This window comes from Thalassophryne amazonica, chromosome 4 (genome assembly GCF_902500255.1).
Source record: "Thalassophryne amazonica chromosome 4, fThaAma1.1, whole genome shotgun sequence".
In the NCBI taxonomy this organism is placed as follows: domain Eukaryota; kingdom Metazoa; phylum Chordata; class Actinopteri; order Batrachoidiformes; family Batrachoididae; genus Thalassophryne; species Thalassophryne amazonica.
In genome coordinates this window covers 134,068,053-134,086,907 of record NC_047106.1, presented here as the reverse complement: position 1 = coordinate 134,086,907, position 18,855 = coordinate 134,068,053, and the positions used below count along the sequence as shown (strand labels likewise).

At 41.0% G+C, this 18,855-nt stretch overlaps 1 protein-coding gene across 1 annotated transcript in view; it reads right to left on the bottom strand.

Annotated features, from left to right (window-relative positions):
• LOC117508788 (kinase suppressor of Ras 1-like) overlaps positions 1-18,237 on the bottom strand; it is a 230,879-nt gene extending 212,642 nt beyond the window's left edge. Inside the window, exon 1 of the mRNA XM_034168619.1 lies at positions 18,081-18,237. Coding sequence (XP_034024510.1) covers positions 18,081-18,090 — 10 coding nt within the window. The 5' untranslated portion in view covers positions 18,091-18,237. The remainder of the gene's footprint in view (positions 1-18,080) is intronic.
• Positions 18,238-18,855: the final 618 nt, after the last annotated feature.

Here is an 18,855-nt window from a genome sequence, read left to right as displayed (position 1 = left end):
AATTATGTAAAACCCCAACGGTCAAAACGACCCCCTGTGAGCAAGCACTTGGCTACAGTGGGAAGGAAAAACTCCCTTTTAACAGGAAGAAACCTCCAGTAGAACCAGGCTCGGGGAGGGGCAGTCTTCTGCTGGGACTGGTTGGGGCTGAGGGAGAGAACCAGGAAAAGACATGCTGTGGAGGGGAGCAGAGATCGATCACTAATGATTAAATGCAGAATGGTGCATACAGAGCAAAAAGAGAAAGAAACAGTGCATCATGGGAACCCCCCAGCAGTCTACGTCTATAGCAGCATAACTAAGGGATGGTTCAGGGTCACCTGATCCAGCCCTAACTATAAGTTTTAGCAAAAAGGAAAGTTTTAAGCCTAATCTTAAAAGTAGAGAGGGTGTCTGTCTCCCTGATCTGAACTGGGAGCTGGTTCCACAGGAGAGGAGCCTGAAAGCTGAAGGCTCTGCCTCCCATTCTACTCTTACAAACCCTAGGAACTACAAGTAAGCCTGCAGTCTGAGAGCGAAGCGCTCTATTGGGGTGATATGGTACTACGAGGTCCCTAAGATAAGATGGGACCTGATTATTCAAAACCTTATAAGTAAGAAGAAGAATTTTAAATTCTATTCTAGAATTAACAGGAAGCCAATGAAGAGAGGCCAATATGGGTGAGATATGCTCTCTCCTTCTAGTCCCCGTCAGGCTTTTTAGGGAACTTTTAGGACAACCTGATAATAATGAATTACAATAGTCCAGCCTAGAGGAAATAAATGCATGAATTAGTTTTTCAGCATCACTCTGAGACAAGACCTTTCTGATTTTAGAGATATTGCGTAAATGCAAAAAAGCAGTCCTACATATTTGTTTAATATGTGCTTTGAATGACATATCCTGATCAAAAATGACTCCAAGATTTCTCACAGTATTACTAGAGGTCAGGGTAATGCCATCCACAGTAAGGATCTGGTTAGACACCATGTTTCTAAGATTTGTGGGGCCAAGTACAATAACTTCAGTTTTATCTGACTTTAAAAGCAGGAAATTAGAGGTCATCCATGTCTTTATGTCTGTAAGACAATCCTGCAGTTTAGCTAATTGGTGTGTGTCCTCTGGCTTCATGGATAGATAAAGCTGGGTATCATCTGCGTAACAATGAAAATTTAAGCAATACCGTCTAATAATACTGCCTAAGGGAAGCATGTATAAAGTGAATAAAATTGACAGACAACGGAGGCTGGCCCGCGGTGAATGTTTTTACTGTGGCTCATGTGAGCATATACAGAAACACTGCCCCAAACGGTTAAACTACAACACCCGCCCTTAGAGACCGGGCTAAGGGTGGGCCATAACATTCACGAGGAAAAATCCCGCAAATCTGCACGCATCCCAGTGACGATCCTGAGTGGGGATCTAACCCTTCACGCTCCAGCACTGGTGGACACGGGGTCGGAGGGGAATCTGCTGGATAGCAGATGGGCTAGGGAGGTGGGCTCACTCTAGTGGCTCTCTCTTCTTCATTGAAGGTAAGGGTACTAGATGGCACCCTTCTCCCATTAATCACACACCAGACACAGCCCGTGACATTGGATGTGTCTGGGAATCATAGGGAGGAGATCGTGTTTTTTGTAACACCTTCTACCTCCCGAGTGATTTTGGGTTTTCCATGGATTGTGAAGCACAATCCCCAGATAGATTGGCTGTCTGGGGTTGTGATGCAGTGGAGCAAAACCTGCCACCAGGAATGTTTAGGATCATCGGTCCCACCCGGTGTAATGGCTAATGAGGAGGTCAAAATTCCCCCCAATCTGACGGCGGTGCCTGAGGAGTACAATGATCTTGCTGACGTCTTCAGCAAAGATCTGGCACTCACTCTTCCCCCGCACCGGCCGTACGATTGCACCATTGATTTGATTTGCATGGAGCCCAAATATTTATGAAACTGGATCTTAGGAATGCGTACCACCTGGTTCGGATCCGGACGATAAGCGTGTGGGGATCCAGCTCTTCTCTGGACAGGTGTTTTCTATCCTCGAGCCTGCCCACACATCACCTTGATTAATTGACTGCTGTATCAAATTGTGTTGTCTGTTGTTTCAGTTGTGCACATTCACAACATCAAATAGTTGGAGTTTGACTTATTCCTTTGTCCGTTCACTTGCGCCCCCTGTTGTGGGTCCGTGTCCTTACACTTTCACAACAGCTCCATTTATTCACACGAGCGCTCACCACAGGCATCCTTCAAAATAAATCCCATTACTGATCTACCAGGACAAAAAAAGGATGCTAAATTACACAGTTAACAACAACAATAACATGTCATTCATTATGAGCGACTGAGGATAGCGAGGTGGGGCTATGAAGTCATCGTTTCAGAAATGTTCCTTATTGCTTGATCACACAAAGACATGAAGGCTGCACTTTCTGATTCATCCACTCTGGGACTTGTTTTCAAAGTGTATCATTTTTGGCCACTGAAAATGGCATTTCTGTGTGGATGAAATGCCAACTGACCTGGCCGCACATCTGGGCATTCTGTCTGTGAGCAACATGCTTAGCAATGCTGGCTGGGGTGTAAACAATCAGTAGCAGACAGTGTAAATTGATGAGAGTTTTTTTAAAATTTTCACCACTGTTTCAGGTTTTTTTCTTTAATACCTGGGCAATGTGTGGCAGGGGGTCGTACCAACAAATCGAGAAAGAAAATTAAAATCCATCACAACACACAAAAAAGAATTATGCATCACATCAATCAGTATCATGCATTACTTTGGGGGAAATAATCAGCAGCATGGCCCCTACTGGGGCAGACAAGCAATTCACAATGCTGACACGACATAAATTATATAAAATACCTGGTGTATCTATGAGGTAGGAATAAGTATCAGAATACTGAATATCTGGCCATTGTGTAGGATCATTTATGCTTCAGTAATAGCTTTGAGTTGGTACGGACAAGATGCCAGTCCTGTTGCTGGTTTTATATCGCTCCCGGACGATACTGTCCAAACCAGGGGTGCCCAAGTTCGGTCCTCGAGATCTACCTTCCTGACACTCTTAGTTGTCTCCCTGTTCCAACACACCTGAATCCAATGAAAGACACTTTAGCGGGCCTTTAATGAGCCTTTCACTGGATTCAGGTTTGTTGGAGGAGGGAGAACCTTGGATTAAGGCATCTTTACCAGATGCCTGAACCACCTCACCTGGCTCCTTTCAAAATGAAGGAGCAGTGGCTCTACTCCAAGCTCCTCACAAATGACTGAGCTTCTCACCTTATCTCTAAGGGAGACACCAGCCACCCTCCTGAGGAAGCCCATTTCAACCGCTTGTACCTGCGATCTAGTTCTTTCTCTCATGACCATAGGTGAAAGTAGGAACAAAGACTGACCAGTAGATTGAGAACTTCGCCTTCTACTTCAGCTCCCTTTTCATCACAACAGTACGGTAGAGCAAATGCAATACCATGAGCGCCATTCTCTCCTCACTCGTGAACAAGACCTCGAGGTACTTTAACTCCTTCACTTGAGGCAAGACCTCATTCCCTACCTGGAGTAGGGAATCAATCGGTTTCCTGCTGAGAACCATGGCCTCAGATTTAGAGGTGCTGATCTTCATCTCAGCCACTTCTCACTTGGCTGTGAACTGACTCAGTGAGAGCTGGAGGTCACAGGCCGATGATGCCAACAGGACCACATCATTTTAAAAAGGAGTGGTGAGACCTTGAGCCCACCAATCTGAAGACCCTCCTCCCCCCGACTAAGCCTCTATATCCTGCACATGAATATCACAAACATGACTGGTGACAAGGCGCATCCCTGGTTGAAGCCCCCCCCCCCGGAAATGAGTCAGGCTTACTGCTGAGCACCCGAACACAGCTCTCGCTTTGCCAGTACAGAGATTGTATGGCCATGAAAAGGGACCCCCTCACTCCATACTCCCGCAGCATCTCCCACAGTACCTCCCAGGGTACCCAATCATACGCTTTCTCCAAGTCCACAAAACATATGTAGACTGGATGGGCATACTCCCAGGCACCCTCCAGGATTCTTGTGATGGTGAAGAGCTGGTTGGTTGTTCCACGGCCAGGACGGAACCCGCATTGTTTCTCTTCAATCCAAGGTACGACTATTGGCTCAACCCTCCTGTCCAGCACCCTGGAGTAGACTTTACCAGGGAGGCTGAGTAGTGTGATGCTCCTGTAACTGGCACACATTCTCTCATCCCTTTTTAAAATATGGGGACCACCACCCCAATTTGCCACGCCTTAGGCACTGTCCCAGACCTCAACGCAATGTTGAAGAGACATCACATCCAAGACAGTCCCTCCACACCCAGAGCCTTCAGCATTTCTAGACGGATCTCATCAACCAATGCAGAGTTGTTTGAACACCTCAGTGACTTCCACCAGGGAAATTGAGGATGATCCCCCATCAGCTTCCAGCTCTGGCCCTAGTACAGTGTGCGCTCCACTCTGATGCAGGAGTTCCTCAAAGTGTTCCTTCCTGCACCCAATTACCTCCTCAGTTGAGGTCAACAGAGTCACATTCTTACTGCAGACAGCTTGGATAGTTCCCCGTTTTCCTCTCTGTGATCATTTCCTCTGACAGTGATCAGTTGTATTGCTTCATAACATTGTAAAGGACATGTTGCATGTTTTTTAATGTCCCAGTTAGCAACACGCAGTGGTGGGCACAGCTAACCAAAAAGTTAGCTTTGATAACCATTAATCAAATAACTGAAAAGTTATCTTTTATGAGGCCAATCCAATAAACTGCTAAAAAAAAATGTATCTTTATTACAGATAACCGATAACTATTAGTACTGATTTGGACGCAGCCACATCAGATTACACTGTCAGCTTCTGATAAACCAGTTTCACTTTAAGCGCTGCAGGGGCTGCTAGGTAAATTCAAGGATCACAAACACAAAGAACACACAAGAATGAATAAATAAAAAAATAAAACCCCAAACACTGTCATTATCTTTCAAAAGCAGTAAAACACAGTATTAGAAGTCACAGTTTCTCAGTATTAGATACACCGTCATTTACGAGCTAAAAGCTGCCGTGGCTTCTCTCCACTATCGGAAAACGTCGCAGGTTGTATCGTTATTTTCCGATAATTGAATTACATTGGTATCGGGAGCCGATCCCGATACCGAATTGGATCGGTTGCAACCTTAACATGTACATGGAATGTCTTAGTGACATTGTTTTTCACAGGCAACATGATGATACATATAAATATATATAAAGAGAGAGAGAGAGAGAGATTTTTTCATAGTTACATACAACACTTTTAAGCATTTTGTTTTGATTTTCACAGGCTGTATTTATGACTAATGACCATGCAGGTGCAACCAAATGCTTTTAGTAGCCATCAACAAGCTTTTTGCACACTTTTGGCTGGATATTTGACCACTCTTCTTGGTAGACATGATGGAGTTCATTTAAATTGGTTGGTTTCCTGGCACAGATGTGGTTTTTAAACATGATCCACAAATTTTCAATAGGGATGAGGTTGGGTCTTAGGGAAGACCATTCCAGACGGTTAAAGGACATGTTGCACAAAATCCATAACAACTCAGATTTTGGTGATTAGAAGTCATGTGATGATATGCCTGTAGTAATTTGTGCATGTCTGTGAACAGTCAGTAAGCATACACCAATGAAGACAAACAGCTACAGAAACGGCCAAAAACAAAGTACTTGTTAGTAGTCATTTTTTTGAATGTTTCCAACAGTGTTTACGTCACTCTGAGCAAATATCCCAGCACTGTTGGAATGTAGAGAAACTGCTGCTAACATAAGAACACAGCCGCAGGTTGATTGCACAGTTTACATAAATGTGACGTTGTGTCAGGATGACTTGTTTTTAAAGTGATAACTGTGTTAATTTCAATTACATTATGGTCACAAAAATTAAAAGAGTTGGGGCGACATGTGTCGTCTCCTCTCTGAATGGAGTACTGAACCGGTGATGTGCGCAATGCTCGTGCACATCAGCAAGCTGATAGAAAGTTCATATCTCCTGAAAATAACGTATTCCCACCTTCTCCAATATAAGAAATACAGCTGCATTTTCATGGAAAGTTCACGTGCCCGTTCACGGCGGCAGTTATAACTGCATGAAAACAGCGTCCTGCTCCGGTACAGAGAGCAGACTCTATACACATCTAGATTCAAAATCTGACACAATCTCTCAAAAAATTAAAAGATTTGTGGGTGAAGTGTGTTGTCTCCTCTTTGTATAGAGTGCATCGAATGAACCAAGTTAACTGGTAGAAAGTCCATAGCTCCTGAAAATAATATATTCCTGACTTTTTCCAAGCATCCACTGATCTGAATGCATGCTGACCTATCACTTTCATATGAATGGTCAGTAGTTTCTTAATCTGATGTTGCAATGTTCATTTGACTCTGTCAGTTTGCTATTGTGCTGTTACTGTGTTTGCTTGGAATGACATCACCTGCTGAAATATGCTGAGTACAGTGTTTTGCGGAAATGCACCAGCTGATTTGCTGAGTGAGAGGTCTTTTTTTTACTCAAATATATTTTATTGAAATTACACGTACAAAACAGAACAGAACAGGGCACACCAACGTAATACAGAATAAATTTGTCAAACCAAAATAAAAGTTGCCCAGACAGATCTATATCAACTGATATATATATATATATATATATATATATATATATATATATATATATATATATATATATATATATATATATGTATATATATATATATATATATATATATATATATATATATATATATATATATATATATATATATATATATATATATATATATATATATATATATATATATATATATATATATATATATATATATATATATATATATTAGGGGTGGCCAAACATAAAAAATCTTAATCGCATTAACTCAATGACTTTCTGTGATTAATCATGATTAATCGCATGGTATATGTGAAACCCAAAAATGAATTCAAAAGCCGCTTAAAAGCACAGTTTTATTTGAAAATGTAAATGAACATTGCATAAATTTGAAAATGTAAATGAACATTGCATAAATTTGAAAATGTAAATTTCAACTGAAACACACTAATGAAATCAAATATAAAACCACTGGCAGGTCATTTGTTATCCTGTTTCATATCAAAATAACAATATTCATGTCCATGACTAAATGATCTAAAACAAATACGTCACAATTGTACACATACCACAATTTGATATGTGTACAATTGTGACGTATTTGTTTTAGTATATTTAGATTTTGTTGTGATTTGGCACTTTATAAGCCGATTAAATTGAATTGAAATTGAACATTTTATTGAGTCTTAAAGTAAATAAATACGAATTTGGTCACTGGATCCTTAAACTTTGTACATAATGAACTCTACATGGTGAATCCTTGATCTCTGGACATAAATAGGAATAAACAAAATCTGTAGTTTTTGTCAAAAGCATTTCCTTTCAGACATTGGCATGAATGTGTTTCCATATATCTGAGCTGAGCTTACAGCTGCTGTGCTGAACTTCAGGATGTAATCTGAAAAGAAAACACAGCACGTTTCATTTTGGGAGGAAAAAAAAACCTTTTAGTCTATTGTAGTTTCTTGTCTGTATTACATTTGGAAAGAGGTGTCATTTTATTTAAAGCGGCGATTCATTTTGAAGTTATTAATTCCGACCGGACTCTGTCTCAGCCACGCAGCGTTTCGAGCTGTGTGAACGGAACGGAGGATGATTCTCGTTTCTTGACAGCAACAAGACAAGAGTCCCAGTTAGTGACTTTAATCCACACAAAAGTGCCTGACGATATTTTAATGGCTTTGCGAGGGGTTAAGAAGCGGCTTGCCGTTTCTGAAGAGCAGTGAATCAAAGAACCAACGAGCTACTGGATCGAAGCATTGCTTCAATGGTTCATGGTTTCAAAGTGGAGCAGAGCTGCAGAAATAGTTTATTACAGACCAAACCCTGAATATCCGACTTTATTTGTACATCCGTATGACTCTGAAACTCAGAAAAATCCGTATAATTTATGGACTATAGGTTGACATGATAACCACCGAAAAGCTGTGTTCACCGCGGGGACACGTTTGGCTATTCGAGATTATTCAAGATTTTTTTTTTTTTACCGATGACGAACGATGTGTAAAAAAAAATTTGACCGATGCAGCTGCATCGGTCCAAACCGGTCTGGATCCGGGCCTGATCCTGTAGAACTTTGTACAGAAAATGTCCATTCAAAAGTTCGGCGTCTTTCTGCATTTTGTTTTGTTGTGCATTGCATACCCTGTACTTTTCTCGATCCTCGTGTCGTTTTCTGTGTGAACTCAGCTATCAGCAGGAAGCAGCAGCATAAGCTCGCCCCCGACTGACGCTTTCAAAATAAAAGGCAATGAGCAACAGTCATAAAAGGCTAAAAAAAAAAAAAAAAAAAACCCGCAGTGTTAAGGGGAGGAACAAAATTGTCGGCGATAATGACCTCAATAATTAACGCAACGTTAGCGCGTTAACATTGCCCAGCCCTAATAGATATATTTATATACAAACAGACAAACAAACAAAACAAAAATCAACCCCTACTCCAAATTCCAACATATCACTTCCAGTACTGTACCATCCCTCCACCATAGGACCTGCCTTGTGTAATATCCCAAGTATCGTCCATCTCTACAAGTCAAAGCTGCTAGAGAGCTGGGAATGTTCTCAAAAAAGGACCCCATATTTTATCGAAAGTATCCGGAGACTGTTTGAGCGAATACCTAATTTTTTCAAGTTTCAAACAAGACATTATATCTTGCAACCACTGTAAGTAAGATGGGGGGAGGCGTCTTTCCATCTGAGTAGGACTGCACATCGTGCTACGAGTAAAGAGGAGGGGATAGAGTGTTTTTTAACCTTACTTAAATGTAGTTTGTCCTCAAGTACCCCAAAAATAGCTGCTAGGGGGTTAGGTTCCAGTTTGGTGTTGAATACATGAGATAATGTTTCAAATATTTCCTTCCAAAAATTACTCAAACTAACACATGAAAAGAACATATGGCTAAGCGAGGCCTCTGCAAGATTACATCTAATACATAATGGGCTGACCATCGGGTACATAGAAGCCAGCTTAGCCCTTGAGAAATGGGCCCGATGTACCACCTTAAACTGGATCAACTGGTGCCGTGTACAAAGCAAGGATGAGCTAACCAGCCCTAGAGCAGAGACCCATGCATCGTTAGATATGGGGAGGTCAATATCTTTTTCCCAAGCCATCTTGGATTTATCTTGTAATGGGGTTTTTAGATCCAGCATTAAATTATATAGCCTAGAAATGAGACCTTTCTTTGACGGGTTTAATGACATAATTCTGTCCACTGTTTCGGTCTCTTTGGTAGATGTAAAATTAGGCAATTGGGAAGTGAGAAAGTGATGCGCCTGAAGATAGCTGAGTGAGAGGTTTAATTACCAATAGGGCAGCGCAGTCTCATTTGAACCCTGCATGATATTTCAGGATTTGCCCACTTATGGGGACCGCCGCTCCCATTGCGTAATATATACACAGTACAACTTCACAGGGAAAAATGGTGTACTGTTTTGATTTTGGCTGCAATCACCGAAGCAGTCGCGAAAAGTGCAGTTTTTTCAGTTGGAGAAGGGAAGACAAGGCAAATGGGAGACGTCGTGACGGTAAGTGTTAGCCTACACAGCTAACCAGAGTAGCTAAGTTCTCTCAGTTGCACAACCACCTTGATACGTTTGACCTCTGGGTCATAAACCAACTGCAACACATGTCCACTTTCCACTGCATCATCACTTTTTCTTTGCATTTTCACTTTGTTTCCCTTGTAATTTGCTCAAAAACTCAGAGAGGGCTGTCCCCGGATGTAGGATTATTGGATCATATGCGTCATATTTTAACCCTTTAGCGCCCACTCTCAAACAAGACTGTGCTGCCCAATAAAGTACCTCAACCACCACAGAATGTGACCACATATGTGCAAATAGACTGACAATCGCAAAATACTTTAATGTTGTGTTGTTAAACGGCACATTAAATAACATGCGACATGTCTGTTAATGTTAGCTTGCTTTATCCAACCGACAACCGGTTTTGATGTGTGCTCGGGATCATTGTCCTGTTGAAACACCCAATAGCCACATTCGAAGATACTAGAGGCGCTGCTCTAGGTCACTTGTGCCCATGCGTAGCTTTTGCGATACCTGGATGTAAAAGTTGAGACCCAGGCAGTTTTTGGCTATTCAGAGCTCGGAAGTCAGGGTCGTTGCTATGGGACATTTCTGATACAGAAATTACAGATTACGTTTAAATTTGATAAATCTTTCAAAAGAATTAGATTGTAGATGTGCCTGGGTACAACTGTTGGGCATCTGACTACAAATCAGACACAAGAAAACAAAAATCAATCGACAAGAGAACACACCTCCAGAAACACGGATGTAGGGCTGAAGCGATTAGTCGAGTAACACGAATAATTCGATTACAAAAAATGTTTAAGGCAAATTCTAGGCCTCAAAACTTCATTTAACGTTGTAGTACATATGCCATGCCTGTGTGTGGCACTGTCGCATCCCCAGAAAAAAACTAGAGCATGCCCATAAACCGTGTAAAGGCTAATCCAAAAGCTACTGCTTTCCAACACGACACACAGAGTAAAATAAAGCCTTTTAAGAGAAAGAGGGTCCACACTGATCATCTGAATTAGACTGAATGCACATTTAAAGCAAAGCAGTGTGTTTGTCTATTTTTTGCTTTCAATTGTTTGTTTCTTGGCCACGGCATTACTTCGATTACCTAAATATAGACTCAAAATGCCGTCATGGCTTGTTGTGCCTGGCCAGGCATGTTGCTAGGTTGGTGGTGCATGTACACAAGCGACCTACTGCTGCACCCCTAGCATCTTCAAATGCGGTTATTGTGGCCAAGTTTTAACAAGCTTGCTGTTGATTTGATGTGACATTGAAGAATTTGGAGGTAGCCCTCCTTCATTATCCCACCCACTTTGTGGAATGCACCAGTACCACTGGTAGCAAAACAGCCCCTGACCGTGGTGCTACCACCACCATGCTTGACATTTGGTACAGTGCTCTTAGGTTTACTCCTCCAAACATTACATGTATAATTTTGACTTTGTGCGGATTAGCGAAGAGCCAAAATAAATTCAAACTTGTGCACCCAACTCTTGATTTTTTTAAAAAGTCATTAATGATATATGCTGTGCAATAATTCCACCCTGACAAAGGAACAGTTCAAAGACATCATTAAAAGCCCCCAAAGTACCATGACATTCTTGCCCATGATGATGTTTATAAACTTCCAACCACGTGTACTTTCTCCATGAATATCCTGGAAACATTCACAGTGTCATATTTCCTTGCAATTTCACCAAACATCAGTCTAGTGTTTTTTACATAAAGGGCCACATACAGGAAAAAGGTCTGTCAAAGACACAAACTATAGTTTCGGTTTTAGTGCGCCCCCACTCTTCCACCTGTAATGCAGCGTTGGGGTCTGATCCTCTCACTGCTCTGCACCACAGCTGATATTCTTGCTAAACAGGACATGCTGAGAATGCATGGGAAGGAACCACAGCTATATATAGGCTGTTGTCAAAGTAATGTTCTCAGAAACAGGCAACAACACTCACTTCTAACTGAAAATGAACCAACATCAGGCCACAACACAGCCAAAAGTAATCTTGAGGCCATTTGTCCTCACGGAACTGGAAAAAAAAAAAAAGGAAAACTGGTGCAGAATATAGAATATTATACTTACGAGTACCTCAGTTTTAGAAACTTGACTTTTAACCCTTACACTCATTCTATGTTTTTGTAGTTGTTCCATGTAGTCTGTACTTTTAGGGTTATTTCTAAACCCAATTCTCAGGGATGAAAGTGGTTAAAAACAAAAAAAAGCTGAAACCCAAAATTACACACCACCGAACATTTATGAATTCTAGGAGCTCTGAAATGTAATCTGGGGCTATTCTAGACAATAAACTGCAGTGAGTGTAGCACCCATTTTTAATGAGAAAAAAAACACAACTTTCCTTATTCAAGATCATTCCAGTAGTATTCTGCTCTTACTAGGATGCAGCAGTTTTCTAGTTTGGCAGATAGTTCTGGAGGAAATTACTGAAGAAATTAACAAATTGAAAATATGGTTTGACTGAAACAAATAAACTTAAATAAAACAGGGATGAACTGAAGGTGTAAGAGTCACTAGGTGTTCATAGGAAACAGTTATTTATTTCTATATTTATTTATTCATGTTCACTGTTAGTTGGTTTTATCTTTTCTGTTGTTTTGTTTTATAGTGTTCTTTTTGTCTCTTTCTCTAAAATTGTATTGTAGCATTATTAGTTATTATTACTATTATTGTTGTTGCTATTATTAATTTTTTTAAAAATACAATTTGTAATACATTTGACTCTTTTACGAGAACAAACACTGAGCCATTAATTATTACACAGAAAACAAATGCACACAAACGTGCTGAGACGCGAACAGCTTAATGCTAAGTTTAACATTGAAAATGCAATAGACATGCTAACCTGTTAGCATTGCTCCCGTTTCTAAGTTATAAAATACATCTCTCAACTGTTTCAGAAGACCATAACAGGTCAGTTTAACATAAAAATGTCAATATTACTCACAGACATATGCCCTTTAGCGTTTTAGCTGGGAAAAATTAAGATAAATAGAAATAAAACAGCAGCTTTGCTTCAAGGGCCTCGAAGCTGCCCAACACCTGCCTGATTGAAAAGCACACCACTTAACACTTCCTACTGAACAATACTGATCTAAAAATATGACCCAGGCAACTGGCAAAAAAGCGGACATTTTTCATCTTCAACTACATCCGATTCTAGGCATTTCAATATATTGATTTTGCAAAGTTGATAGGATACACAATTTATTTTACACAGTTTTACAATATCTCTGCTTTAAATGAGAGTGAAGTCTTTTCTTTCTCACTGCTTTTGTGTTTCTGAGCTCCTTGAATTTGCCTGCTCTATGTGCCTCATACAGTAATTTGTTTGTTTGTTTATGTCATGAAAACAGGAGCGGAGGAATTCGCCACGGAGCTGCTAATGGCGCGGAACGAAAGCACCTCCGTGTTGGTCTCACAGGACATGTTGTGGCATGCCCAGATCTTCGACAATTTCTCGGATACTCACTCGACTGAAAAGCCACCCAAAGCCGTCAGAATCTTCCGAATGGTGGAAGAGCTGGGCATGTCCCGTGAGACTTCCAACACGGAGGTGCTTTTTGTTGTGCGCCATTACGCGGCTCCGTCCTGACACGTGAATTCCGTCGCACGTCTTTCATTACAAAATCTCCTGTAACAGTGTAATGTGCCGAAAAAGTGCTATGTCCACCTCTCTTGCCATTTCTCTGGTAGTCAGACGACGTCCCGGATCAACACAGCCTTCACTTTGGAAATGATCTGGTCGTTTCAGCCTGTCGATGACCGTTCGAAGCGCGGCGCGCCCTCCGCCATTGTGCGCCATCTTTAAACCGGCTGTAACACTCCTTAATCTGTGTGATACCCAGAAAATCGTCCCTGAAAACCATCTGAATTTTCCGAATGGTGTCCACTTGGCTGTCTCTCAGTTTCTGAAAAAATTTTGATGGAGCAAAGCGGCAGTCGCTCAGCCATTTTCCTGACAATGAAAATCCGCTGAGGGGGCTGGACCACTCCTCCCACAAGGCGTGCTCACAGGCGAATGACGCAACCGACAGGCATGAAAAAACTCACGCATGCGCACGAAGGTTCAAGCTTGGCTGATGCAATCACACGTGATTCAAATCCATATAGTTTTTGCAAAAAATAAAAAGGCCCGTTACTTTTTTAACAGACCTCATACACCAGTTTTCACAGAGAACACCATGATCGTGGGTTGCAGTTGGCTGTACCAACCACGATAAGTTAAAAGATTGAAAAGTGCGGTGGTTTTTTGAGCTCCCAAAGCGCCACAAAGGTCCAGACAGAAGAGATAAATGGCTGGCTGCTATCAGCCGAGTAAATGAGGATGGTCATGAGAATAACGCCGTTAGATCGCTAGTTGGCACCGTTTATGGTCAGAACTACGACGGTATCTGATCTTCTTCGAACCTCTGATTTTAGTCCTTGATTAATGAAAACATTCTTGGCAAATGCTTTTGCTTTTGTCCATCTTGCGCCGGTCCAAGAATTTCACCTCTAGCAGCACAATAGGAATACCCCGGACCGTCCTTCTTAATCATGGCCCCAGTTCAGAGAAGGAAAACCACAAAATAGAACGGGAGTCCTATTCCATTATTCCTCGCTGGAGTATTCAGGTGACCAGGCCTGCTTTGAACACTCATTTTTTCAAAGTAAATGCTTCAGACCCCGCGGGACACTCAGCTAAGAGCATCGAGGGGGTGCTGAGAGGCAGGGGCTGGGACAGATGTCAGCTCGCCTCACGGCATGTCATCACCTCGATCCCAAGATCCAACAACGAGCTTTTTAACTGCGGAAACTTTAACTGCAGCAACTTTTGTACACCTATCAAGGCTCTCCACATGCCCATATGCCATTTGGCATGACCAAATCATCAGGCCTTTGCGAATAAACAGCGGTAAAGACAACTATATCAATAATGGTTGTGAGTGTGCGTACAGATTGTTTTCAGCAGTGATCCGAAATGGCGGCTGTAACTAAGCGGAAGTTACGTAGGCCCGACCGTACCTATAGTTAATATCATAGGGGTCCACCACAAGAATCTGTCCAAGAAGAGGACAAATCCAAACAATCAGTTTGATGCGACGGGAAGACAATTTTGTTAATGCAGATTTCCACTTCAAAAACTACTCAAAATGTTGTCGATATGCAGCCACTGTTGCCTTTTTCCAACTGTGACCATGAGAAGAACCCAGATTTAACAGAGGCAAAGCACCAATTTGCCAATTATTTTTAATCAGAGTGGGCGTTTCGCAGTGAAAAGAGACATCACTCGCTCTGCCATTAGCTAGACAGGGCCAAAATAGACCAGAAGTCTCTTTTGTGCAAATACGGCGACTGCCAGTTGGAGTGAATAAGCAGCGTGATGTCATCTGACAGCTTGCTCTAACAAAGTAATCCAAGATGGCGGCTCTGCTTCAGCTTAGTTCAATGTAAATCAAACATGTTTCTCATATATTTTGAAAACATTAGCAAGAAACAAACACATCTAAATCTAAAATTGCTATTTTTTTAACCACATCTGTCAACATAAAAGCTTTACTCTGAGTAAGTGTAAGTTGTGTGTGTTACACTGGTGTCATAGTCATCGTAGATGAGACAGTCTGTCATAATGCAGATTGCACAATAGGGCACCGCAGTCTCGTCTGAGGGCAGGCGCTAAAGGGGTAAAATATGATGCATATGACGTAATTTATCTACTTCCGGGGGACCAACCATGGCATTTTCAATGGGTTTTTGGGCAAATTTCACTGCAAAAAAAACAAAACACTTGAAAGTTTAGCTACAGTTTGCTAGAAAGCACATTGGAGATTCAAGCATAGATTTGATGTTTTGCTGAAAGAAAAGTATTCCCTGTGCAACTCCACTATGAAGGCAGGAGTGGTGATACAAAATGCAAAACTTGCACTATGCACAATCTTGTCAATCACAGCCACAGAAGTCTGTAATTTCTTCAGGGTTGTCCTGGTGTCTTGGTGGCTTTCCTCACTATTCACCTTCTTATACAGTGTTTTGTTTTTCTTTCTTTTTTTATAGAAACCTTCTCTATACCACTTCATCATGAAGCTAAGTGGTGATGCAACACTCAAAACTTGCACTATGCACAATCTCTTCAATCATAGCCACAGAAGTCTATAATTTATTCAGGGTTGTCCTGGTGGCTTTCCTCACTCTTCACCTTCTTATACAGTCACTCAGTTTTTCAGAACTATCTACTCCACACAGATTTACCATAGAGTGCCATGCTGTTTGTATTTCTTCATAATTCATGTAACTAATGTCCAAGACATAGTCAGTGTCTTGGGAATGTTCACGTATCCATCCAGACTTGTCCAAAGAAAACTGTATATAAAAGTGATGGTTTACATGTGCTATACTAAAGGGGGCACTTACTTATTCACACCATCATTTTGGCTTTTAGATTTTTAATTAATTTATATCAAACTGTAGAGATTTACTTTCACTGTGAGTTTAAAAAGCATAATTTTGGAAATTCTAATATACAAGGCCTGAATTTTTGTTTTGTTTTTTGATGTCCTAATAAAAATCTAACATGTAAAGGGTCAAGGGGTCAAACACTTTTTCACAGCACTGTACATGCAAACAAAGTGAAAATGCAAAGAAAAAGCGATGATGCATTGGAAAAGTGGACACATATCACGGTTTGTTTATGACCTGGAGCTTAAACACGTCGAGGCGGTTTTGCAGGCGAGAGAACGCAGTTACTCTGGTTAGCTGTGTATGAAAAACAATGCCAAAATCCACTAATGTTTTTCTGTGTGGCTAGTCATGTTTTTTTCCATGTTCTTGTTATTTCTACCTGGTTCTTTTATGTAAAATTCTGCCCCTTACCAAAAACTAAACCATTGTATTCCTCATTTTGAGTTTATTCAACGTCATGTTAGAAACCAGGCCTAGGACCCTCACAGACAGTGTCCATCTTGTGAAAGGCCCCTAAAATGAGTCATACAACACTCTTTATACCTTGTGGGTGTTAACATGGGTGTGGTTTAGTCTCACATTTCTAATGTTACTGGCTCTCATCAACAGGGGGAGCTCTCCCTGTGTCTGAGACTTGGACACATGATAAAGTTAAACTTAACTTATTTTTCTCAGTAGAGCCCAACCGATATGGAGTGTTTGAGGCTGATGCCGATAACGATATTTGGATGAAAAAAATGCAGATAATCGATAAATTGGCTGATTTGCAGATAGCCGATATTATTATTTTTTTATATGAATAAAACGTTCTTTTTTGGACCCTTAACAAAAAAGGTATGAGCTAAAAGCTGACGCTTTGTCCTCATATTGATTAACTTTATAACAGAGAAGAATTTTCAAAAAAATGCAATCAAGAATTAAACCTTTGTGAAATTAGCAAATACATATCCGTAAAAAGAGTTGTGAAATACATCTGATCTTGTACCTCTTGTTGCTGCAACGTAGATATATGTTCAGGATAAGGATATAGATCCTTATAAACTTACTTGTATGCTTTTGTCAGCCGATCAGTGCAGTACGACGGTGAACTACGGGGGCCGGTGATGAACACATTTAAGCAGGGGTGTAAGCAGCTCTCAGTTGAATGGAGTCAGAGCTCCATCTACTGGACAAACGGTGCAAGGACATTTTACATTGCCAACACAAACATTATTTCAGTAACTGTTCTGTTTATGAGAAATTATCGGCGTTCTATCGGCAAAATTTCGGCCGATAGTGAGTACTTTGAAAAGGGCTTATATCGGCCGAAAATATCGGCCGGCCGATATATCGGTCAGGCTCTATTTCTCAGAACTTCCAAACAAATAACACAAATAGTTGATAGCTAACATAAAATAATGAATTAGCACAGATATTATCTAACATTCTAAAGAGTCAAAACACATTTCTTATAGGTATAAGTCATTACAAAGTGACGCATGCACATAACTGGTGGGCAGGTGTGTTCTAAAAATAAATGCTGCACAACAGGAAACAAAGAGGGAAGCACTGTTCCTGCACGTTGTCATAATCTCTTTTCTCCTGAGAAGAGTTTCCCTGTGTGTTTTCTGCAGCACCAGTTATGTGCACAACGGAAATGTTTAAAGTGAACCAGCAGCTTTTTGTGCTGACAACCAGTTTAAGTCTGAACAATCAATTAACACAGCCATGAAAATATACATACAACTGATTCATAAAGGGTGTGTGTGTGTGTGTTCGTTTAGTTTCTGATTAAATATTGAGTGATAAACGTTGTTTCATGTACAGTGAGGTGTATATTGTGTTTTGTGAAGGGGGCCCACATGGCAGACAGAAATGGCCCCTGGCTGTGCAGAAATAAATAAATAAATAAAAGAGACAGAAAGTGTTAAATCCTGCTGTACCTGTGCGAAGCTCCTGTTGGCTGACGTCATTGGTTGTAGCACATCCGGTCCGGAGAGGCTGCAGCTCGCAGACTTCCACGGTGTTCCAGTTGGCGGACAGTTTCCTCGGGTCTTTCCGGCTCTTTTATGCTTCGAATCATTCTGCCTCCTTCTGCTTTTCGAGTAGGTTCCCTTCGCGTCGTCTGTCTCACGCTGTGGTTTGAAAGATTTCCGTCTTAAAGCCGAATGTGCACGAGGCGGCCACCTCCGTGCCTGTCAAAATAAGGGCAGCTTCGCGTTTACAAATTAAAATCAAACAAAAAACAAAAATAGCTTGTTTTCCACCTGCATTAGTGGACATTAAAAATTACAATCGTGCCGCTTAGTCAGTCTTGTGGTATTTAGACAACAATTCTTCTATGTTAACATTAATTCTGAATTATTGTTGGAACAATAATTCAGAAAGAAAAATTGTGCTTTTACTTAGAAGCTAGAGCTGTATTTTCCCGCTTGAATTAACGAATTAAAGTAACTTGACAAACGAGGCTAATTTGCCATTTGAAAACCTGCCGTCTCTCGGGTTTCCTCTCTTTATTTTAAATTCGGGTATTTCGGTTAAGATGGCAATAAAATTAGAGAGCTTGTCTGCACAGATAGACATCAGAAGTTGTAGGTAAAGTGCCTGAAAGAAAAGAAAACGAGTGTTTGTTGGTTGTGTGACGTTAGTAAACACTGCCACCTGCTGGCAAACGCGTGTAAGTGTAGAGCTGAAAATGCCACACGTGCATCGAGGGTCACCCACACAGGACTGGTTCC